Source organism: Pan troglodytes, chromosome 9 (genome assembly GCF_028858775.2).
Source record: "Pan troglodytes isolate AG18354 chromosome 9, NHGRI_mPanTro3-v2.0_pri, whole genome shotgun sequence".
Taxonomy (NCBI): domain Eukaryota; kingdom Metazoa; phylum Chordata; class Mammalia; order Primates; family Hominidae; genus Pan; species Pan troglodytes.
This window is the reverse complement of record NC_072407.2, coordinates 50,775,166-50,799,307: the sequence shown is the minus strand read 5'-3', so window position 1 is coordinate 50,799,307 and position 24,142 is coordinate 50,775,166. Positions and strand designations below refer to the sequence as shown.

The window sequence follows — 24,142 nt, the reverse complement described above, 5'->3', positions numbered from 1 at the left end:
CTGATAAGATATTTAAAAAGTAGAATAGAACAAGAGAGAGACAAGTCAGGGATAACTTCAAAAAGTCAAGGATAGCCTGAATAACTGGAAGAAAAATGTGGCTCTTTACTGAGGTGTAGAAGACTCTGGGAGGAACAGGTTTTGGGACTGGAGTGAGGACAATCAGGAGTTTGGTTTCAATATATTAGATGTAGGCTGTCTTCCAGGCATACAAATGGAAATATCACAAAGGCAGCTGGATGATGTGAATCTGGAGTTCAGGAGAGAGTTCAAGATTGGATTTAGGAGTTGTAATTAAGCATAATAGGATTGTCAGCCTATAGATAGTATTTAAAGCTCACTTTAAAGTTAGTGTAGGAGGCTGGGTGTGGTAGCTCATGCCTGTAATCCCAGCACTTTGGGAGGCTGAGGCAGGCAGATCACTTGAGGTAAGGAGTGCGAGACCAGCCTGGCCAACATGGTGAAACCCTGTCTCTACTAAAAACAAACAAACAAAAAAAATTAGCTTGGCATGGTGTTACACACCTGTAATCTCAGCTACTCAGGAGGCTGAGGCATGAGAATCGCTTGAACCAGAGAGGCAGAGGTTGCAGTGAGCTATCATGTACTGTACTGTAGCCTAGGTGACAGAACAAGACTCTGTCTCAAATAAATAAAATAAAATAAAGTTAGTGTAGGAAGAGAAAAAGTGAGAACTTTGCCAAAGGGAGCCAGTCCTAGAGTCTGGCTTTATAAAACTCTATTGAGTATTTTGAGGGTTTCATTTGTTTGCTTTTAATTCTAAATGTTTCTTCTAGGTTGAATGTCAAAGCTTTCATTAGCAATGTGAAGACAGCTCTTGCTGCAACAAACCCAGTGAGTACATAACAACATATATAGGGCAGTATTGCCATCTTTGTGGATTTAAAAAGTTATTATTGCCATCTTTGTGATTTAAAAAGTTATTTTTCTTCTGTCTGGCAGGCTGTGAGGACTGCTGCCATAACCCTGCTTGGCGTGATGTATCTGTATGTTGGTCCCTCTTTGCGAATGTTCTTTGAGGATGAGAAGCCTGCCCTCCTATCCCAGATAGATGCAGAATTTGAGAAGGTAGAATTTCCACAAATGATACAATCTGTTAGTGGACTTGAGAATCTCATTAAGACTAAACTGTTGGGTGTGGTGGTGCACGCCTGTAGTCCCAGCTACTCAGGAGCCTGAGGAAGGAGGATTGCTTAAGTGCAGATGTTTTGGGCTGTAGTGTGCTATGCCAGTTGGGTGTCCACACTAAGTTCAGCATTAGTATTGTGACCTCCCAGGAGCTGAGACCACCAGTTGCCCAAGGAGAGGTGAACTGGCCCAGATCAGAAACAGAGCAGGTCGGCCAGGTGCAGTGGTTCATGCCTGTAATTCCAGCACTTTGGGAGGCCAAGGCAGGAGGACCCCCTGAGCCCAGGAGTTTAAGACCAGCCTGGGCAACAAAATGAGACCTTCTCTACAAAAAAATAATCAAAAAATTAGCCAGGCATAGTGGCACATGCCTGTGGTCCCAGCTACACAGGAGGCCAAGGTGGGAGGATCACCTGAGCCTAGGAGGTTGAGGCTCCAGTGAGCCATGTTTGTACCACTGTACTCGAGCCTAGGCCACACAGAGAGACCTTTTCTCAAAAGAAAAAAAAAGAAAGAAAGAAACAGAGCAGGTCAAAACTCCAGTGCAGATCAGTAGTGGGATCACAACTATGAATAGCCACTGCACTCCAGCCTGGGCAACATACTGAGACTCTGTCTTTCTGGAATGAAGAATATGTATGTGTTTGCTTTTATGCACAATAAAGTATCCATGGAAGAGTTCATAAGAAATTGATGATTTTAGCAGGGCTTGGTGGCTCACGCCTGTAATCCCATCACTTTGGGAGGCCAAGGCAGGCAGATCACTTGAGGTCAGGAGTTTGAGACCAGCCTGGCCAACATGGCGAAACTCCGTCTCTACTAAAAATACAAAAGTCAGCCGAGTGTGGTAGCACGCCCTGGAATCTCAGCTACTTAGGAGGCTGAGGCATAAGAATCACTTCAACCCGGGAGGCATAGGTTGCAGTGAACCAAGATCATGCCACTGCACTCCAGCCTGGGTGACAGAGCAAGATTCTGTCTCAAAAAGAAAAAAAAATTTTTTTTATGTTTTGTTTGTTTTGTTTTTGGGTTGTTTTGTTTGTTTGTTTGTTTGTTTTGAGATGGAGTTTCACTCTTGTTGCCCAGGCTGGAGTACAATGGTGCTTCCCGGGCTTATTCCAACCTCCACCTTCCAGGTTCAAGCAATTCTCCTGCCTCAGCCTCCTCAGCTGGGAAACTGGGATTACATGCATGTGCCACCATGCCAGGCTAATTTTTGTATTTTTAGTATAGACGAGGTTTCACCGTATCAGCCAGGCTGGTCTTGAACTCCTGACCTCAGATGATCCACCCGCCTTGGCCTCCCAAAGTAGTGGGATTATAAGTGTGAGCCACCACACCCTGCCTTCTAGTAGGTTTTGTATAAAAATACCTTTTGACATATGGTCTCAAAATTGTAATCTAGGTAGTAGTCAAATTACCTACTGTGTAAATAGGTATTATAAAGGAATGAGAGTTTGACACAGGCACCCTCTCTAATTTGTTTGTTCCCATATCCTATATAAATTTCATTAGCCTTACTCATTCATTTGTGTATAGATGCAGGGACAAAGTCCACCTGCTCCAACCAGAGGAATTTCCAAGCATAGCACAAGTGGTACAGATGAAGGAGAAGATGGAGATGAACCAGATGACGGGAGCAATGATGTCGTTGATCTTTTGCCGAGGACAGAGATCAGGTAGGTTCCAGTCTGTGAAATGGTTTATTTCATTCATTATATTGAATTCAGAATGTTGTCTTCTTTTTGAATTCAGTGAGGGGAACTTAACGTGATATCATCATTTTTTTGGAGTCTGGAATTAAAGGTTATTTTCTGTTTTTCAGTGATAAAATCACTTCAGAGTTGGTATCTAAGATTGGTGATAAGAATTGGAAGATTAGGAAAGAAGGCCTAGATGAAGTGGCAGGTATTATTAATGAAGCAAAATTTATCCAATCGAATATAGGTGAACTTCCAACTGCCTTGAAGGGTCGACTCAATGATTCAAATAAAATCTTGGTATGTAGAGCATACGGCTGTTCTTTTTATCTCCCCTCCCCACTGCTGCAGGAGTTACTTTTTCAGTGTAGCCTTCACTTGCAAAAAATAAGTGGTTACTTTATTTGCTTTGAACTAGAAATAGCTGCCTTTAATTTATTAAGTGTATCTCAAGATATGATGGTAGTTGGCAGATTTATTCATCAAATTTTTATGAGTCTCAGAATTTGCTTTTTGCAGGAATCCAATATTGAATATATTTGTATAAAACTGCTTGTAATACATGTAAACATAATGATTTCTAATTTTTAAATGTGGATTTTTATGTCAGGATTTCCTTAAACTAGGTTTTACCTTAAAGTTGTAAAGTACTATGATCTCTGGTCTAAAATTCTGATAATCTAGTTTTACGAACTGATGATAAAAAGGCCACTGCCTAAAAATTAATTAGAATAATCTAAGTAGAATAGCACGACAAGCCAGTGTCTCTGTCTCTTGAGTAGGCCAGAAATCTCCTGCTGTATTGACAGTATAGCAGCAAATTTACGGAAGTTTGCACACAACTTGCTTATAGTTTCAACATAAAGTATTGGCTCTTTCCACTCAGGTACAGCAAACGCTGAATATCCTGCAACAACTGGCAGTAGCCATGGGCCCAAATATTAAGCAACATGTAAAAAATTTAGGCATCCCTATCATCACAGTCCTTGGAGACAGCAAGGTAAACCTAACTCTTTTCACCATGGCTCCATTCTGGAATAGGCCAGCCATATTCTTGGGTTAAAGATAATTCTCTTTTTAGAGTCATGTAAAGACCTGATAAACTTTATAAAGATGAAAATATTAGAAGAAAAACAGTAAACATTTTTATCTTCCAGGCAGTATTAAGGTGACCAGGTATCACTTATTAGTTTTGTGACTTTTAGATAAGCTGTCTTCGTTGAGGGTCAGTTTCTTTATCTGTGAAATTTCTTTCTTACAGAATTAAATGAGTCTGTATGTAAGGTACATTTTATTGTGCCTGTCTCATATAGTATGCACACAATAAATGGTTGCTATTATGATTATAACATAATTGTGTAACATTTTGCTATAGAGAATAAATATGTGAGTTTGGAGTTCATTAAGTTATTTTCTACTTTTATTTTTCTGAACTATTAGAGTGGGATCTTCTAGTAGTTCAGCAAGATATTTGTAGTTTCATAGTTCTAGAAGTCACTGAAATATCATTGAAGGTTACAATGTTTAGCCCTAGACTAAATATTTGAATATCTCTATACTGTTGTATAATTTATTTAACTTGAGGAACTTAATTTAATATAATTTGTGCTTTTAATATTAATGTAAATTAATATAAAAATATAACTGATTTTCAGTCAATTTATTAGCAGTTTCAGTCTTAACCATTATGATGTCTTTAACATTTAGAATTTCATTCTTTAGCAGACAGACATGGACGTAAATGCCCCCAACTACTCAGGAAACAAAATATAAGAGTTATTCTTCTTACATGATATTTTATGCCCAGATCACTCACTGTTTTGCCTGATTAACTGAGTACACAAGTTTTACAATTTGGAGTTTTATATTTCTACTTTACTTTGGAGTTTTAGTACAATCATAGAACTAGTTTCTGTTTCAGAGAAGATGGTTTCATGTATGTTCATGTGGGCCTTAGATAACCCTCCATTGTTCATGTTCATAAAGCAACAGTGATCACCCCGTACCTCCAAACTGTAGTAGATATTATTTTTGTTGATTATCTTCTCCATTTAGAACAACGTTCGAGCTGCTGCCCTAGCGACTGTGAATGCTTGGGCAGAACAGACTGGCATGAAGGAATGGCTGGAAGGAGAAGATCTTTCTGAAGAGCTCAAAAAGGAAAATCCTTTCTTGAGGCAAGAGGTTAGTATCATAAATTAATCATGTGCATTACTCATGTCATTTACTTCCATAGGGGCTTGGGCCTGTCTGATAAATACGCATTTATGGTTAGAATGAGTTTCATTATAAAACAGTTAATAAAATGAAATCACATTCCTGGGGCCTTTGTATTCATGTGCTTCCATTTTTTCCTTTCACATGCTTCTTTATCAATAATGCTTTTTAGAGGACTAGGCTTTTTGTGGAACTTTTCCCTTTTCTTAAACATTTAAATGGTAAAATCAGAGGTTTTGTGTTTTTTTTATTATTTAAGCTCTGGGATACATGCGCAGAACATGCAGGTTCGTTACATGGGTATACATGTGCCATGGTGGTTTGCTGCATCCATCAACCCATCATCTTCATTAGGTATTTCTCCTAATGCTATCCCTCCCCTTGCCCCACTAACCCCCGACAGGCCCCAGTGTGTGATGTTCCCCTCCCTCTGCCGGTATGTTCTCATTGTTCAACTCCCACTTACAAGTGAGAAATTGCGGTGTTTGGTGTTCTTTTCCTATGTTAGTTTGCTGAGAATGACGGTTTCCAGCTTCATCCATGTCCCTGCAAAGGACACGAACTCATTCTTCTTCTATGGTTGCATAGTATTCCATGGTGTATATGTGCCACATTTTCTTTATCCAGTCTAACATGATGGGCATTTGGGTTGGTTCCGAGTCTTTGCTATTGTGAATAGTGCTGCAATAAACATACGTATGCATGTGTCTTTATAGTAGAATGATTTATAATCCTTTGGGTATTACCCAGTAATGGGATTGCTGGGTCAAATGGTATTTCCAGTTCTGGGTCCTTGAGGAATTGCCACACTGTCTTCCACAATGATTGAACTAATTTACACTCCAACCAACAGTGTAAAAGTGGTTCCTGTTTCTCCACATCCTCTCCAGCATCTGTTGTTTTAATGATCGCCATTCTAACTGGCGTGAGATGGTATCTCATTGTGTTTTGATTTGCATTTCTCTAATGACCAGTGATGATCTTTTTCATATGTTTGTTGGCCACATAAATGTCTTCTTTTGAAAAGTTTCTGTTCATATCCTTCGCCCACTTTTTGATGGGGTTGTTTGTTTTTTTCTTATAAATTTGTTTAAGTTCCTTGTAGCTTCTGGATATTAGCCCTTTGTCAGATAGATAGATTGCAAAAATTTTCTCCCATTCTGTAGGTTGCCTGTTTACTCTGATGATAGTTTCTTTTGCCGTGCAGAAGCTCTTTAATTTAATTAGATCCCATTTGTCAATTTTGGCTTTTGTTGCGATTGCTTTTGGTGTTTTAGTCACGAAGTCTTTGTCCATGCCTATGTCCTGAATGGTATTCTAGGTTTTCTTCTAGGGTTTTTATGGTTTAAGGTCTTAGGTTTAAATCTTTAATCCATCTTGAGTTAATTTTTGTATAAGGTGTAAGGAAGGGGTCCGGTTCAGTTTTCTGCATATGGCTAACCAGTTTTCCCAATACCATTTATTAAATAGTGAATCCTTTCCCCATTTCTTGTTTTTTTGTCAGGTTTGTCAAAGATCAGATGGTTGTAGATGTGTGGTGTTATTTCTGAGGCCTCTGTTCTGTTCCATTGGTCTATATATCTGTTTTGGTACCAGTACCATGCTGTTTTGGTTACTGTAGCCTTGTAGTATAATTTGAAATCAGGTAGCGTGATGCCTCCAGCTTTGTTCTTTTTACTTAGGATTGTCTTGGCTATACAGGCTCTTTTTTGGTTCCATATGAAATTTAAAGTAGTTTTTTCTAATTCTGTGAAGAGAGTCATTGGTAGTTTGATGGGAATAGCACTGAATCTATAAATTACTTCGGGCAGTATGGCCATTTTCATGATATTGATTCTTCCTATCCGTGAGCATGGAATGTTCTTCCATTTGTTTGTGTTTGTTGAGCAGTGGTTTGTAGTTCTCCTTGAAGAGGTATTCCTAGGTATTTTATTTTCTTTGTAGCAATTGTGAATGGGAGTTTGCTCATGATTTGGCTCTCTGTTTGTCCATTATTGGTGTATAGGAATGCTTGTGATTTTCGCACATTGATTTTGTATCCTGAGACTTTGCTGAAGTTGCTTATCAGTTTAAGGAGTTCTTGGGCTGAGAGGATGGGGTTTTGTAAATATGCAATCATGTTCATCTGCAAACAGAGATAATTTGACTTCCTCTCTTCCTATTTCAATACCCTTATTTCTTTCTTCTCTTGCCTGATTGCCCTGGCTAGAACTTCCAATAATATATTGAAAAGGAGTGGTAAGAGAGGGCATCCTTGCCTTATGCCGGTTTTCAAAGGGAATCCTTCCAGCTTTTGCCCATTCAGTATGATATTGGCTGTGGGTTTGTCATAAATAGCTCTTATTAAAATCAGAGGTTTTAATCAGAACATAAAAATAGAGGCTGGGTGCAGTGACTCATGCCTGTAATCCCAGCACTTTGGGAGGCCGAGCAAGCAGATCACTTGAGATCAGGGGTTGGAGACCAGCCTGCCCAACATGGTGAAACCCTGTCTCTACTAAAAATACAAAAAATTAGCTGGGTGTGGTGGTGCAGGCCTATAATCCTAGCTACTCGGGAGGCTGAGGCAGGAGAATCGCTTGAATCCAGGAGGCAGAGGTTGCAGTGAGCTGAGATCACGCCACTGTACTCCAGCCTGGGTAACAGAGCAAGATTCCATCTCAAAAAAAAAAAAAAGTCCAGTTGCAGTGGCTCACGCCTGTAATCCCAGCACTTTGGGAGGCCACAGTGGGTGGATCACCTGAGGTCAGGAGTTCAAGACCAGCCTAGCCAACATGGTGAAACCACGTCTCTACCAAAAATAGAAAAATTAGCTGGGCATGGTGGTGGGCGCCTCTAATCCCAGCTACTCAGGAGACTGAGACAGGAGAATCACTTGAACCGGGAGGCGGAGGTTGCAGTGAGCCAACATCGCATCATTGCACTCTAGCCTGGGCGACAAAAGCGAAACTTCGTCTCAAAAAAAAAAAAAATAGAGCATTCAAAAATCCATCAGAGTAATCATAACAACAGAATAACAAAATTTGTGATTATATCAATTGATGCAAAAAAGGCATTTGACATATGCAACATGCATTCATGATTAAAAACTCTTAGCAAGTCAGTAATGAAAGAGAATTACCTCAACTTGATATAAGCATCTGCATAACAACCTCTACAGATAACATGAAACTTAATGGTGAGGGCCAGGCGCGGTGGCTCACACCTGTAATCCCAGCACTTTGGAAGGCCAAGGCGGGCAGATCACGAGGTCAAGAGATCGAGACCATCCTGGCAAACATGGTGAAACCCCGTCTCTACCAAAAATACAAAAATTAGCTGGGTGTGGTGGCATGCGCCTGTAGTCCCAGCTACTCGAGAGGCTGTGGCAGGAGAATCACTTGAACCCGGGAGGCAGAGGTTGCAGTGAGCCAAGATCGTGCCACTGCACTCCAGCCTGAGTGACAGAGCAAGACTCCGTCTCAAAAACAACAACAAAAAAAAAGAGGAATCACTTTACAATTAGCTTACTATATTGCTAATGTAATCAAGACACTGTGATAGTGGTAGCAGGAGGATGGGGTGGAGATAGACACGTAGATCATTGGAACAACAGAGAGAACCCAGAAATAGACCCACACTAATATCAACTAATTTTTTACAAAGCTACAAAAATAATTCCGTGAAGGAAGTATAGTCTTTTCAACAAATGATTCTGGAGCAATTGGACATCCATAAACAAAAAAATGAACCTCACCCTAAACCTCACTGTCTCAAAACAGATTATGGACTTAAATTTAAAACATAAAACTATAGAACTTTTAAGTGCAAACTAGAAAATCTCCAGGATGGGAGGCTGGCAAAGAATTCTTAGACTTAAAACCAAAACCATAATCCATAAAAGGAAAGTTGATAAATTGGACCACATGAAAATTAAAAACTTTTACTCTGCAAAAAAAACCACATGAAAATAATAAAACAAGCTACAGAACAACAGAAAAGATTTGTAAGCCAGTATCCAATAAAGGACTAATATCTAGAATATATAAAGAACTCTGAAAACTCAACAGTAACAACAACAACAACAGAAAAATCAGAAAATGGGTATCCATGGCCAAGCCTGTGAGTAGTGAGCTGAGATCATGCCATTGCACTCCCGCCTGGGTGACAAGAGCAAGACTTGATTTCAAAAAAAAAAAAAAAAAGATGCTCAGTGTTATTAGCAACCAGGGAAATGCAAATTAAAACTGTGTTGAAATATCACTATACAATCATCAGAATTGCTAAAATTAAAAATAATGGTAACGTGAAATGCTGGAGAAACCTCAACAGTCATGCATTGCTGCTGGAAATGTAAAATGGTACAACTACTTCAGGAAATAGTTTGGTATTTTCTTATAAAACTAAACGTACAGTTACTATATGAGCCAGCAATTGCACTCTTGGACATTTATTTCAGGAAAATGAAAATTTATGTCCATACAAAAATCTATGTACAAATATTCATAACAACTTCAATCATAGTAGCCAAAAACTGGGACTATAGCTCAAGGGTAGAGCATTTTACTGCATAATAGCCAAAAACTAGAAACAGTTCAGATACCTTTCAGTAGGTGAATGGTTAAACAAATCTCTTGTACATCCATACATGGAATACTATTTAGCAATTAAGAACAAACTGCTGGTAAATACAATAATTCAGATAAATCTCCAAGGAATTGTGCTGCATGACTAAAGCCAATCCCACTGGCCTGCGAGCCAAGATTATGCCATTGCCCTCCAGCCTGGGTGACGGGAGTGAAACCTTGTCTCAAAAATGAAAAATACAAATATGAACTATTTTAGGGATATAGAGAAGAAAAATGTCAACATAAGGCAAAAAATAAGAATCTTGGTAAAATTTGTAACCTTCTGATCACAATAAGTGCTTTGGGTCTTCTAGCTAAATATTTTTCAGAACTAAAGGGAGATAAGTAAAAGTTTTTCATCTTTCAGATGTATTAAAGCTTTATAATTTAATACCCAAATATAGTCCAAAGAAATGTGTCCTTATCTTAAAGATGATTGTCATCATTGCATATGTTATTTAAATATAGCACAGTTCTTGAATTATGAAAAGTACTGATTTCATATTGGAAAGTTATAGTGTGAAAGCTAATTCAGTGCTTGAGACTAATGAAATCAGTAAGCCTGAGATCATAAATGATAACAGTCTTCATTTGAAGTGTGTAACTAGTCTTTATTTCTTTTGGCAGCTTCTGGGCTGGCTGGCTGAGAAACTACCTACTCTTCGTTCCACCCCTACAGACCTTATCCTTTGTGTTCCTCATCTCTACTCCTGCCTGGAAGATCGAAATGGAGATGTGCGAAAGAAGGCCCAAGATGCCTTGCCATTCTTCATGATGCATTTAGGATATGAAAAAATGGCCAAGGCTACTGGGAAACTAAAGGTACTACTTCTTGTTGCTGCTACTGCTGTTAAAAGCTATTAAAAAATATATTTAACATGGGCCGGGCACGGTGGCTCACGCCTGTAATCCCAACACTTTGGGAGGCCGAGACAGGTGGATCACCTGAGGTCAGGAGTTCAAGACCAGCCTGGCCAACATGGTGAAACCCCATCTCTACAAAAACAAAATTTAGCCGGGTTTGGTGGCACATGCCTGTAATCCCAGCTACTTGGGAGGGTGAGGCAGGAGAATCGCATGAACCCAGGAGGCAGAGGTTGCAATCAGCTGAGATCGTGCCACTGCACTCCAGCCTGGGCAACAAGAGAGAAACTGTCTTAAAAATATATATATATTAAACATGAATTTATATGAGGAAAAAACCATATTACCTCCTGTGAGTCTCAATTTGAAATAGTAACAAGCAAAAATAAAATATTAAGCAGTGTAGAAGTAAAAATCTGCTGACCTCACAGGGGTGAAAACTGTGACCTTCTAGAATGATACCTACCTTAGTGTGACTTCATAATGTGCGTGACTTCTCTGACACCATGTACTGCCTCCCTTACTTCAGTGGTATTTCAAAACTAGGAGCTCAATCATTTGTTTGACAGAGGATTTGTTCATAAGCTTTGTATGACTTTATCATTTATGTGACCTCTCACTTTTTATGTCATTTCGTCTCTCTAGCCAACTTCTAAAGATCAGGTATTGGCCATGCTAGAGAAAGCCAAAGTTAACATGCCAGCCAAGCCTGCTCCACCCACTAAAGCAACTTCTAAACCAATGGGAGGGTCCGCTCCAGCCAAATTCCAGCCTGCATCAGGTAACTCTATCTTAAGAAGGTTAAAGGGGAAGGAAATAGCCCTGAGGAACTCTAAAAAGACATTCAGCCTTGTCTTTTTAAAATCACATTTCCTTACAGCGTAGATCCAAGCTCTCCTTCCTTCTCTGCTTACTTTCCTTTCACAAACACTTGTCAAGTAGTCAAGTACCTATTTTATGCCAGGAACTGTACTAAGGGTACAAACGTGACTAATTTGGTTTCTAATTCTAAAAAGTTTTTTTTGTTTTTGTTTTGTTTTTTTTTTAGAGATGGCGTCTTGCTCTGTCACCCAGGAGTGAGTGTAGTGGCGTGATCATAGCTCACTGCAACCTCGAACTCCTGGGCTCAAGTGTTCCTTCTGCCTCATCCTCCCAAGTTGCTGGGACTACAGGCATGCGCCATCACACCTGGCTAAATTTTTTACTTTTTATAGAGATAAGGTTTTGTTGTGATGCGCAGGTTGGTCTCAAACTCCTGGCCTCAGGCGATCCTCCCATCTCAGTCTCCTAAAGTGCTGGACTTACAGGCTTGAACCACCACACCCGATCCCAAAAGGAGTTTTGGAATAGCACATTAAAATAGTCCTTTCTGAAGTGTTGCATCCTACATTTCCTCAACTATTTTCTGCTCCTGGATACTATAATTAGAAGAGGAATTGGGAGAATCTAGCTTAATCCACTTTATTAACCTTCTTTAAGGGATAATTCTTGATTTCTTTATCCTGATATTAAAATTCCATAATAGGCTGGGCACAGTGGCTCATGCTTGTAATCCCAGCACTTTGGGAGGCCAAGGCCAGTGGATCATTGAAGTCAGGAGTTTGAGATCAGCCTGGCCAACATGGAGAAACCCCACCTCTACTAAAAATACAAAAATTAGCTGGGTGTGGTGGTGCATACCTGTACTCCCAGCTACTCAGGAGGCTGAGGCAGGAGAATCGCTTGAATCCGGGAGGCAGAGGTTGCAGTAAGCCAAGATCACGCCAGTGCACTCCAGCGTGGGGGACAGAGCAAGACTCTGTCTCAAAATAAATAAATAAAAATAAATAAAATTTGATAATATATAACCTGTGACCAATTCATTTTTAGACTTACTGCTTAAACAAAACAATATTCTTGAATTTAGTGGAATAGAAATTGTTGATGCTATAAAGTTAGAAATTTTACAGCCTGAGCAACATGGCAAAACTCCATCTCTACAAAAATTACAAAAATTAGCTAGTCTTGGTGGCGCACATCTGTGGTCCCAGCTACCCAGGAGGCTGAGGTGGGAGGATCGCTTCAGCCCAGGAGGTTGAGGCTTCAATGAGCCACGATCGCACCACTGCACTCCAGCCTGGGTGAGCCAGAACTAGTCTCAAAAAAAATTTTACCTGTGTAAAACTCTTTATTAAAGTACATATTCAGTTTTTATTGAAATCTTGCTATGTAGCAGATACTGAATATCAAAGATGTCTTTACCTTTAAGAAAGTATCAGTCTGGGCTGGGCATGGTGGCTCACGCCTGTAATTCCACCACTTTGAGAGGACAAGGAGGTCAAGACCAGCCTGGGCAACATAGTGGGACCCTGTCTCTAAAAAAAAAAAAAAGTTGTTTTAATTAGTTGGGCTTGGTGGTGCACGCCTGTAGTCCCAGCTATTCAGGAGGCTGAGGTAGGAGGACTGTTTTAGCCAGGGAGGTCAAGGCTGCAGTGAGCCCTGAATGTGCTATTGCACTCTAGTCTGTGTGACAGAAACCCTGTCTCTAAACAAACAAATGAAACTACAGTTTAAATGTTGGTAAATGAGATACAGATTTTCTTAATTAATTTCTCTCTTATGCTTAAAGAGAGATTTTGGGAGAAAAATTATTAGGAAAAAAAAATCTAAGCCAGGCACAGTGACTCACGCCTGTAATCCCAGCACTTTGGGAAGCCAAGGTGGGTGGATTGCTTGAGCCCAGGAGTTTGAGACCAGCCTGGGCAACATGGCGAAACCCTGTCTCCACAAAAATTACAAAGAAAATTAGCTGGGTGTGGTGGCATGGGCCTGTAGTCCCAGCTACTAGGGAGGCTGAGGTGGGAGAATTCATTGAGCCCAGGAGGTCAGGACTGCAGTGAGCACCGTGAAGGCACCACTGTACTCCAGCCTGGGAGACAGAGCAAAATCCTGTCTCATAAAAAAAAAAAACTAACTGAAAACATCTTATAAATTGATACATTTAAGACTGCAAGCTTCCTCGTCATCATTATATATTTAACCTGTCCAAAATAAAATGATATTAGTTAAAGTTTATAGTATATATTTTTTTTCCTCAAAGCACCTGCTGAAGATTGTATTTCCAGCAGTACAGAACCCAAACCTGATCCAAAAAAGGCCAAAGCTCCAGGATTATCCTCTAAAGCAAAGGTATGTTAACTCTGTATACTTCGATGTAGACTTGCTTTTAAATATATTTTATATACTGAGTCATTCTATTAGGAAGGATCATATTATATATAAAAGAACATCACTGCTGTTGATATTATCAAATTATTTATACAAATTTCTGTGGTTCATTTTTAATAAGGTCCTAAAACGGAGACATCCTGCTCTCAAGAGGTGCTGTCATCTTCCTTTCATGTAGATTTTCGGGGAAAGATTTACTTTATTGAAAGAAGAAAGGGCCGGGCGCAGTGGCTCACGCCTGTAATCCCAGCACTTTGGGAGGCCGAGGCAGGCAGATCACCTGACGTCAGGAGTTCGAGACCAGCCTGGCCAACATAGCGAAACCCTGTCTCTCCTAAAAATACAAAAATTAGTTGGGCATGGTGGCACACCTGTAATCCCAGCTACTTGGGAAGTTGAGGCAGGAGAATCGCTTGAACCCAGGAGGCAGAGGTTGCAGTGAGCCAATATCTCGCCATTGCACTCCAGCCTGGATGACAGAGCGAGACTCAGGAAAAAAAAAAAAAAGGAGAAAGAAAGCATTTGTAGCTCTGGCATAATAAACACTTTAGGCTGATTTGGATTTAAGAAAAGGAAGTTAAATCAACCTCCTTCAAATTTGGCACTGTTGTCATCATATTAGAAGATGTTTCGGTTAGTCTGCAGGGAAATATCTTTTGTCCCAGTGGGATTTATTTTGATGCATCAGCAATTCTTTCAATATTCACGGAGAGTTGGACAGTTTAAAGCAGTGTGTTCAAATGTTCAACTTTATCCTCTGGGTGATTTTTTCATTTAATTAAGTTTTTAAATCACAGTAAATTGTCATTATCTCTATCAAGATTGAGATTAATAAACATATTCAGAGTGTTAATTATGTAATACTTACAAAAGGAAAATTGCAAAACTGCAATGGGTAGTGAATCTAATAGTAAGTCTAAATAGAGAATTATTTAATTTACTTCCTGTAATTGATGAAAAAATATAGAGAACGTTTTTTAACCTGTACATGTATTATTACACCCCCATTTTGGAGTACACACTCTAGGGCCTTTCTTCTAAATATTACAATTAACCATTTTTCTTCCCTATGCTCAGGCCCTTTAACTCCTCAGCGAATTAATTTAAATGGGTAATTATCTTCAACTATCCAATGACGTTGTTCTTTTCCTGTCTGCCTGTCCTCATCCCAAATTTAACAAGTGCTTATTTTAGTTTTGATCACGAGTGTTTTGCAGTATTTTTGACTCCGTTCTTAATGCCATATTTTTTTCCCAATCTTTTTAAACTTACGAAGCAGTTTCATATAAATGATCTCATATTTGTTTGGTCTGAATGACTTTAGTGTTTATACTAGAAAGAAATTCTGGCCAACTAGAAATAGTGGCCATGCTACATTTATAATAATAATGATTCCAGTAATGAAATTTGAATTTTAACTTAAATATATGTACTATTGTTTACTATTTTCTTTCTATCTGATATGAAGATTTTAAATCTTGGATTATTTTTTAAAACCACTTTAGTGACTTAAGTATTTAAAGCATTTCTTGTAACTTTCTCTAGAAGCAAGTTCAAAAGGTCTTCAGTTACACTGTTATGATAAGAGATACATTTAAATATCAATGGAAAGAAACAGAAAAGCTTTCAAACTAAGTGTTTGGAAATGTGTAAATGCCATTCAAGATGTCATTAATGGCTGAGGTGGGTGGATCACTTGAGGTCAGGAGCTCGAGACCAGCCTGGACAACATGGTGAAACCCTGTCTCTACTAAAAATACAAAAATTAGCCAGGGATGGTGGTGGGCGCCTGTGGTCCCACCTACTGAGGAGACTGAGTCAGGAGAATCACTTGAACCTAGGAGGTGGAGATTGCAGTGAGCTGAGATCACGCCACTGCACTCCAGCCTGGGCGACAGAGTGAGACTCCATCTCAAAAACAAAACAAAACAAAAAGATGTCATTAATATGGAAAGCTATAAATAGTGTTGAAGATTTCAAGAAAACAAAAACAAAAAGTTTGTAACCTAGACTAATGATCAGTAATAGCAGTTTTTCCAACTACATAACATGCCAGTCCAAGAACTAACCAACAGTTACTTAAGAATATTCTCAGAAAAATTTCTAGAGAACCTGTTCAAAAACATATACAAGATTCTGTGACGCATGTTTTTTTCATGTGAAATATCATGTAGAAAGATATCTCTGTTTTCTACAGTGCCCTTTTACTGGGCAGCAGCATCATATTCTTAAGGAGAAGTGGCCAAGCTAATCAGTATTCCCTGAACCTTGGTTGTAGAGTGCACAAGGGAAGAAGATGCCAAGCAAAACCAGCTTAAAGGAGGATGAAGACAAATCCGGGCCTATTTTTATTGTTGTTCCAAATGGAAAAGAGCAAAGGATGAAAGATGAAAAAGGATTGAAGGTAAGGAAGGATTAAGAATCGTCAGGAGATTTTTGCTTGTATTGTTATTCAAGAATAGTTTTGCTGTCTGAATTCATGTTATTGTTTAATATCTAGGAATTAAGTGTTTCTTTTGCTTATAAATTATATTATTTAGTTTATGGGAGCATTAATTCCTACAAAAGAAACTATAGAATAGAGTTATTGCCTATTTTTCCCTGTAAATAGAAATAAATGATTTAGTAGCTTTTTTGGTATCTTCATTTTTAAAATCAAAGAATGGAATGTATTCATTGATTTTTTTTTTAATTAATTGGATGTATAAGCTTCTTCATTAATCCTTCTTTTTAAGACCTTACAAGGCAGATTTTGTGACTGTATAAATGGCTAGTTCAGTCATTTCTCTTATGTTACTTTGATTTCATTAGATACTTAAATTTGTTTTCATAATACATAATCTTTTTTAAAAATTATATGCAGTACAGAAAGTGCAAAGTATAGTTAAGAAAAGCATGTCTCTGTTCCAGTATCCCTCCACAGGGAGGATATTAGTCCTCATTTTTTCAATGTATTACTCCAGAAATATTTTATACCTGTACTATCATATGTATATTTTTATATAGCCCTCCTTTTATACAGATGGCATATACAGACATGCCATACTGTTTGTTCTGTATCTCACTATTTTCTTTTAATGATGTTTGAAATATCTGAAAGATCATTCGTATCTGTGTATATATGTGTGTATCACTGTTTGTATTGGTGCATTGTATGTATGTACCTTTCTTTATCCTTCGCCCACTATGTTGGACATTTAGGTTGTTTCTGGTCTTTCACTATTACAAACACTGCCGCTGTGAATATCTTTGAATGTAGGTCTTTGTACACATATGTGAGTGTATCTATATTAAACTCCTAGAATGATGATATGCATAATTTTGATAGATATTTCAAATTTTCTCTATCAAAGATGTGGCAGCAGTGTCCACCATGTTATATAGTTATATGTAGGATTGATTTTTTTTTTTTTTTCTTTAGTAAGAATTGCAAGGCCAGGCACAGTGGCTCATGCCTGTCATCCCAACAATTTGGGAGGCAGAGGCAGGCAAATTGCCTGAGCCCAGGAATTCAAAACCAGCCTGGACAACATATTGAGACTTCATCTCTACAAAAAAATTTTTTAATTAGCTGGGCATAGTGGTGCATGTCTGTAGTCCCAGCTACTTGGGGGGCTAAGGCAGAAGAATCACTTGAGCCTGGGAGGTTAATGCTACAGTGATCTATGATCATGCCACTGCACTCTGCCATGCCCAGGCAACAGGTGAGACTCTGTCTCAAAAACAAAGAATTCCAAAAATTTTTATTCCTAGAAGATTTTCAGAGTTGTTAAGCTTCAAGAAGTATGACACCTTGAAATTTGCATTCATATTTAATTACAAATGAATATTATTGAATTTTTAAATATTTTATTAAATTGTTCCTGCAGCTGCATTATATAAGGCTCTCTACCTCATTTCAGTTGAACACCCTGTAGCCCCTTTTCACTGTTTGTTTTTTCCAGGTGCTAAAGTGGAATTTTACTACCCCACGGGATGAATACATTGAGCAACTAAAGACTCAAATGTCTAGCTGTGTGGCTAAATGGTTACAAGATGAGATGTTTCACTCAGACTTTCAGCATCATAACAAAGCCCTTGCTGTTATGGTTGATGTAAGTCTGCAATAGATAAATATACATGTATTTCAGACATGTAAAAATACCGAGCCCTATGAAATAATCTGAAGTTTGCATGACTTGGAAGTAGAATATACTATGTTCTCTATTTTTAGAGCTGTCTTGTTATTTGGTAGGATAAATGAATGTGCGTGTATATTTTTTAGGTCTTAATTGAAGGCTTAAAAATCTGTCATTTTCTTTTTGGGCTCCAATAAAATTTAAAAGACACTTGCCTAGTAGAATTAAGATTTTGATTATTCTTATTTGTGGGAGTTTTGTTTTGTTTTATTTTAAGCACTTGGAGAGTGAAAAAGAAGGAGTTATTGGTTGCCTGGATCTTATCTTAAAGTGGCTTACCCTGAGGTTTTTTGACACCAATACAAGCGTCCTGATGAAAGCACTAGAATATTTAAAATTGCTCTTCACCTTGCTAAGTGAAGAAGAATATCATCTTACTGAGAATGAAGCATCTTCCTTCATCCCCTATCTTGTCGTCAAGGTAATGTGGTGTTCTCTCTCTGGGAGACTGCTTAAGTTCCCAGCTGACCTCAGTTTCTGTACTTTTATTTCCTCTCCCTTTTTTACTGATTATATCACGGTACCTTCCCTACTTATCCCTATTTCCCTATTCTTTCAAAACATAGTAATGCATGGGAGAATCATTGCTACTTAGGAAATGCCTCACTTAATCATTATTTTCCTTATTGACTAGGTTGGAGAACCAAAGGATGTCATTCGTAAAGATGTTCGTGCCATCCTGAACCGGATGTGCCTTGTCTACCCAGCTAGCAAGATGTTTCCCTTTATCATGGAAGGAACCAAATCCAAAAACTCTAAGCAGAGAGCAGGTGAAGCAAACAGTTTAAACTGAGATGTGAATCTCTGCAGCAGTAGCCTATAGAAGAAATAGTTTATAGATGAACAAATAAATTTCTCCAGTGCCTGTGTAGTTGATTCCAACCTCCTGATTTAGACTGTGAGAGTGATGAGTTGCACACTGGTGGAGCCATGGTATCAGGTGATACAGGCACCACTCAGTATCACCCTGGTGACAAAATCAAGTGCACAGGGGCCATCTGACTCACAGGCATCTCTTCCTTTCAGGAGCACTTGCTGAAATACCATTTTTTCACTGATAAAAGGCAGTAAACAAAAAATCCTAGGCAGAGCCAGAGTAAGGTTTTAGTCCTTCATATATGCCAAGGGAAATTTCTCTAGTAAGGATAAGTCTCTGTCCCAAATATGTGTTGTCTCATTAATCTAGCCTTTCTCCCCCATCAGAGTGCCTGGAAGAGCTGGGATGTCTGGTTGAGTCCTATGGCATGAATGTTTGCCAACCAACCCCAGGAAAAGCCTTAAAGGAAATAGCTGTTCACATAGGAGACCGTGACAATGCTGTACGCAATGCTGCACTCAACACCATTGTAACGGTGTACAATGTACATGGGGATCAGGTGTTCAAACTGATTGGAAATGTGAGTGACTTCTCTGAACACTGTCAGCATGTCGTGAAAAGAATTGCAAGATCTCCTAGGTGTTAGGTTTCCTGTCCTCTCAACTGTAGCTAAGTTTTTACTACTTTTTAGTCAACTCAACCTATCAATGTGTCCTAGAATCCAGATAGACCCTTGAGGTGTCTCTGATTAGGCTGTTTTAATGGAAATCAAGTTTTCTTTTCTGAGCATTCTATTCATAGCAAATTTGCTTTAGAAATGAGTGCTATTTTTGAATCAAGAAATCTGAGCTAGTCCCGGGTTTAAATTCTGCCTGGCAGTCTGCTCTGTAATTTTTACTGCATCGAGTTTTTGGTTAAAAAGTGCTTATTTGTGTATAGTGTGGATGCTAGTATCTGTCAGATCACATCTTGCGCTACAGCCGTGAGCCAGTTTTCCACTCACATTAGGTTCTGCCTCTGACCTCTTATTTCGTTTGAGTGAGTCTGGACCTCCATCTTCAGTTACCTCATAGTGTCACCATGTATTTACACTGGGTTTAAATATGTTTACTTACATTTTCTAATTAAATTCTCACTACTACCCAGTGAAGAATATAAAGCAGTTGGGAATTTTACAGATGACCAAAAATGAAGTTTCTTGCCCATAGTCACACAGCTAGATAGTGGTGACAAAACAAAAAATGAGGAAGCTTCATTTAATTTTTGACCTTTTTACTTGTAGTTACTAATTGGCTTTCTTTTTTTTATCGTTTTTTTTTTTTTTTTTTTTTTTTTGAGACAGGGTCTTGCTCTGTCACCTAGGTTGGAGTGCAGTGGTGTGATCATGGTTCACCGCAGCCTCGACCTCCCAGGCTCAAGTGATCCTCTGACTTCAGCCTCCTGAGTAGCAAGGACTACAGGCGCGTGCCACCACACCCAGCTTATTTTTATACTTTAGGTATAGATGGGGTTTCACCATGTTGCCCAAGCTGGTGTCAAACTCCTGGGCTCAAGTGATCCTCCTGCTTTGGCCTCCCAAAGTGCTGGGATTACAAGCATGAGCCACTGTGCCCAGCCCCTCTCCTTCTTTCATATCTCCTCTTCCTATAGCAGCTAGGCAGGTATTAACAGTAGTTGATTTTGAAATGTGGTGCTTTGAAAGTAAACATGTCCTAACATAGAAGGTTCTATTTGTTTTGATATGAAAATAGATATTATTGTGTTATCCAGTTAGGTTTCTAAATTTGGCCTCTTTACAGCTTTCTGAAAAGGATATGAGCATGCTCGAGGAGAGGATTAAGCGGTCAGCAAAGAGACCCTCTGCTGCACCAATAAAACAGGTGGAAGAGAAACCTCAGCGTGCACAGAACATAAGCTCCAATGCCAACATGTTACGCAAGGGACCAGCTGAGGACATGTCTTCCAAACTCAAGTATGTAGATAGAGATACTTGTCTGAGAGCATCTCCATGGCCTTTGCCTTGTGTGCTCACAGCCTGTCCTGTAACATAATCTTGAGTTCTTGTAGCCATTATCATGCATGACAGAGTGTCTGGGTAAATGTATTGTAACCAAATGTTTGATTCTTCAGTCTTCATTGTCTTTGTCTTTGTCTCAAAACCACTTCTAAATGGTCTTGTGCCTTCTTTCACTGCTTTTCCGTGGACAGAATTATGTATCGCACTTATAGGATGTAAGTACTGCCTGCTAATTTCTCATTAGCAGGGCTCTTATATCTTTCTAACTTCTGACTTGGATTCATCCCCTCTGGAGGGTGACTAGCTTAGAGTTTATAATCAGGGTAGAGGGTGTCCATAAGTACCCCATGAATCAAGTCTTCCACAAAAGTTCAATGTCATGTGGCTAAAATACTGATTCACTTTCTTCTTTGTGTTATACTTGGTTGTGCTTAGTTTCCTATTCTTGAGATAAGGCTAAATAAAATACATGCAACCCAAAATTGGCTTAGGGACTCAAAATACTGCCTCCTAAGCAAGACAGCTCTATTTAGGGTTGTGTCATGAGTATAATTTTAACGAACTTGAATTTGGAAACTTTGAATCCCTATTTCTTGGATGTAAAGCTGGCCCTGACCTGTCAAGAGTGAATATTCTAAAAAGGGGTGACTGGTGGTCTCACAAAGTATAAAATGTGCTGAACACGGCATGGAATGGTACTTATGATTAGCAAAATTAAAGCACTGGTTAATTTGGTGGAAAAGAACCAGCCAGTCTAGATTTTTCTTATATATTTGCCCATAAGTAGTGAACTTTGAGTCAATACAAATATATTTTATTGTTTTCTGCCCCTTCAGGAATAGAAGTACAAGGTTTGTTGGCTTTAGTGAACTAGAACAAATACTTACAACTTGGCAGGTAATGTAAGTACAAATTAAAGTTATCTGCCCTCTTAGGATATTCATGAACCAATGTTGTTACCTATTAAAGGCACTTGCTTAGACTCAGGGACTTAAATCATTCAGGGGGGCTGAAACCAGAAGTTGAACATCTGTCCTGAAGCTTTGGGGCAACTGATAGTGCTACTCTTGCCCTTTGGTTAAGAAGTCTCTTTTAGTTCAGGAGCCTCCTTTTGCTTCCCTTAGCCAAGCCCGAAGCATGAGTGGGCATCCTGAGGCAGCCCAGATGGTCCGCCGAGAATTCCAGCTGGATCTAGATGAGATTGAGAATGACAATGGTACAGTCCGATGTGAAATGCCAGAACTTGTTCAGCACAAACTGGATGACATTTTTGAGCCAGTCCTTATTCCTGAACCCAAGTGAGTTAAACTCTTTCATTTAAATATGAGCAGTTCATGATGATCAGACGGCCTACGTGAAATGTGCCCTTTGTAATGTGCAGTTAAAACTTTTTAGAACTGATTATTTTTTGAATGATAGCAGTTGTTAACTAAGACCTGGACCTAGTGGAGAATTGTATAACTCCAACTGACTGGGATGTCTTGTAATAGAGGTTGAAGTTTTCTCTTTGTTCTGCTATCTAGGATCCGGGCTGTTTCTCCACACTTCGATGACATGCACAGTAATACAGCATCCACAATCAATTTCATTATCTCCCAAGTAGCCAGTGGTGATATCAGCACAAGTATCCAAGCTCTGACGCAGGTAATGGGTGTGCTCCCGTGACAGGGATTCCATTGGTGGACATAGAGGCTATAAATGTGATGAATTGCACACTCGCAGAGTCATAGCATTAGGGGATGCAGGCAGTGTTTCATACTTTCCCGAGGAAAGAAATGCACAGGTGCCACTCAGTCATCACTTGCCTCAGAGGATGTGACTCTAATAGAGCCTTATTTATTTTTTTTTTTTTTCCTCTTTTGAGACCAGGTCTCACTATGTTGTCCAGGCTGGAGTACAGTGGCTATTCACAGGCACTATCATAGCACACTGCAGCCCCAAACTCCTGGGCTCAAGTAATCCTCCTCTCTCAGCTTCCTGAGTAGCTGGGACAACAGGCTTGCATCACTGCACCTAGCTAAGCCTTGCATTTTTTATAATTGCATTGATTCACCAGAGGCTAGAGATAAAACAGCAGCTAACAAGTAAGGACCAACTCTCATGGAACTTATTTAGATTTTAGTGGACAGAGACAAGTAAACAAGAAAATATCACACAGTTGTAACAACTGTGTAAATATAACTTAAATGGGGTAATGACGGAAAGGAACTGAGTAGATACTTAGACTGGGTGATCAGGAAAACTCTGATATCCTTGGGGCTTAGAGTATGCCAAGGAGAGGAAAGAGCTAGTAGTCAAAGGCCTTAGGGCAGAAATGAGCTTGAAGTTCAAGGAAATAAGAGAACGTTCATGTGCCTGGAGCATAGTGTTAAAGGGGGACAATGATACAGAACGAGATTTGAGAGGCAGACAGTGATCATGTCATGTTGGGCTTTAAAAGCACCAGGGTGAGTTGTTTGGATTTTATTTCAATTATGATGGGAAACCATTAGAAATTTTTTAAAAGAGAAGTCATGGGTGGGTATGGTGGCTCCTGCCTGGAGTCCCAGCTGCTCAGGAGGCTGAGGCAGGAAGATTGCTTGAGCCTGGGAGGTTGAGGCTGCAGTGAGCTGTGATTGCACCACTATACTCCAGCCTGGGTGACAGAGTGAGACCATGTCTCAAAAAAAAAAAAAAAAAAATAGGCCAGGTGTGGTGGCTCACACCTGTAATCCCAGCACTCTGGGAGGCCAAGGTGGGTGGATCACGAGGTCAGGAGTTCGAGACCAGCCTGGCCAATATGGTGAAACCCCGTCTCTACTAAAAATACAAAAATTAGCTGGGCATGGTGGCGCACGCCTATAGTCCCAGCTGCTCAGGAGGCTGAGGCAGGAGAATCACTTTAACCCAGGAGGCGGAGGTTGCAGTGAGCCGAAATCGTGCCAGTGTACCCCAGCCTGGGTGACAGAGCGAGACTCCATCTCCAAAAAATAAACAAATAAATAAATAAAATTTAAAAAATCAAAAATAAAACAACCCAAAGTGAATCAACAACGTGACAAAATGAAAATTTTTTTGTAATTTTTTTTTTTTTTTTTGAGTTGGAGTCTCGCCGTTGCCAAGTCTGGAGTGCAGTGGGGCGATTTCAGCTCACTGCAGCCTCTGCCTCCTGGGTTCAAGCAATTCTCCTGCCTCGGCCTCCCTAGCAGCTGGGATTACAGGCACCCACCACCACGCCCAGCTAATTTTTGTGTTTTCAGTAGAGACAGGGTTTCACCACGTTGACCAGGCTGGTCTTGAACTCCCAACCTCAGGTGATCCACCTGCCTCGGCCTCCCAAAGTGCTGGGATTACAGGCGTAAGCCACTGCATCAGGGTGATAAAAGGAAATTATGTGCTACACTGAT

At 39.5% G+C, this 24,142-nt stretch overlaps 1 protein-coding gene and 2 non-coding genes across 8 annotated transcripts in view; all 3 read left to right on the top strand.

Annotated features, from left to right (window-relative positions):
- Window positions 1-24,142, top strand: part of CKAP5 (cytoskeleton associated protein 5) — a 102,548-nt gene that overhangs the window by 64,770 nt on the left and 13,636 nt on the right. For 3 of the 6 annotated variants that reach the window (XM_009460332.3, XM_054661289.2, XM_009460333.5), the window contains exons 19-36: window positions 798-855; window positions 964-1,089; window positions 2,689-2,828; window positions 2,975-3,149; window positions 3,736-3,849; window positions 4,905-5,033; window positions 10,301-10,495; window positions 11,183-11,318; window positions 13,617-13,705; window positions 16,023-16,148; window positions 17,689-17,838; window positions 18,140-18,343; window positions 18,557-18,692; window positions 19,126-19,319; window positions 20,539-20,711; window positions 20,948-20,971; window positions 21,881-22,054; window positions 22,280-22,400. In XM_009460332.3, the coding sequence (XP_009458607.1) occupies window positions 798-855; window positions 964-1,089; window positions 2,689-2,828; window positions 2,975-3,149; window positions 3,736-3,849; window positions 4,905-5,033; window positions 10,301-10,495; window positions 11,183-11,318; window positions 13,617-13,705; window positions 16,023-16,148; window positions 17,689-17,838; window positions 18,140-18,343; window positions 18,557-18,692; window positions 19,126-19,319; window positions 20,539-20,711; window positions 20,948-20,971; window positions 21,881-22,054; window positions 22,280-22,400 (2,464 nt within the window). The remainder of the gene's footprint in view (window positions 1-797; window positions 856-963; window positions 1,090-2,688; window positions 2,829-2,974; window positions 3,150-3,735; window positions 3,850-4,904; window positions 5,034-10,300; window positions 10,496-11,182; window positions 11,319-13,616; window positions 13,706-16,022; window positions 16,149-17,688; window positions 17,839-18,139; window positions 18,344-18,556; window positions 18,693-19,125; window positions 19,320-20,538; window positions 20,712-20,947; window positions 20,972-21,880; window positions 22,055-22,279; window positions 22,401-24,142) is intronic. The other 3 variants (XM_001165890.7, XM_024347088.3, XM_054661290.2) reach the window with 1 other exon arrangement.
- On the top strand, window positions 18,820-18,930 carry LOC112204909 (small nucleolar RNA SNORD67). The gene has a single exon (XR_002938655.1). It is a non-coding gene; the product is annotated as a small nucleolar RNA SNORD67 (small nucleolar RNA).
- On the top strand, window positions 22,450-22,557 carry LOC112204910 (small nucleolar RNA SNORD67). The gene has a single exon (XR_002938656.1). It is a non-coding gene; the product is annotated as a small nucleolar RNA SNORD67 (small nucleolar RNA).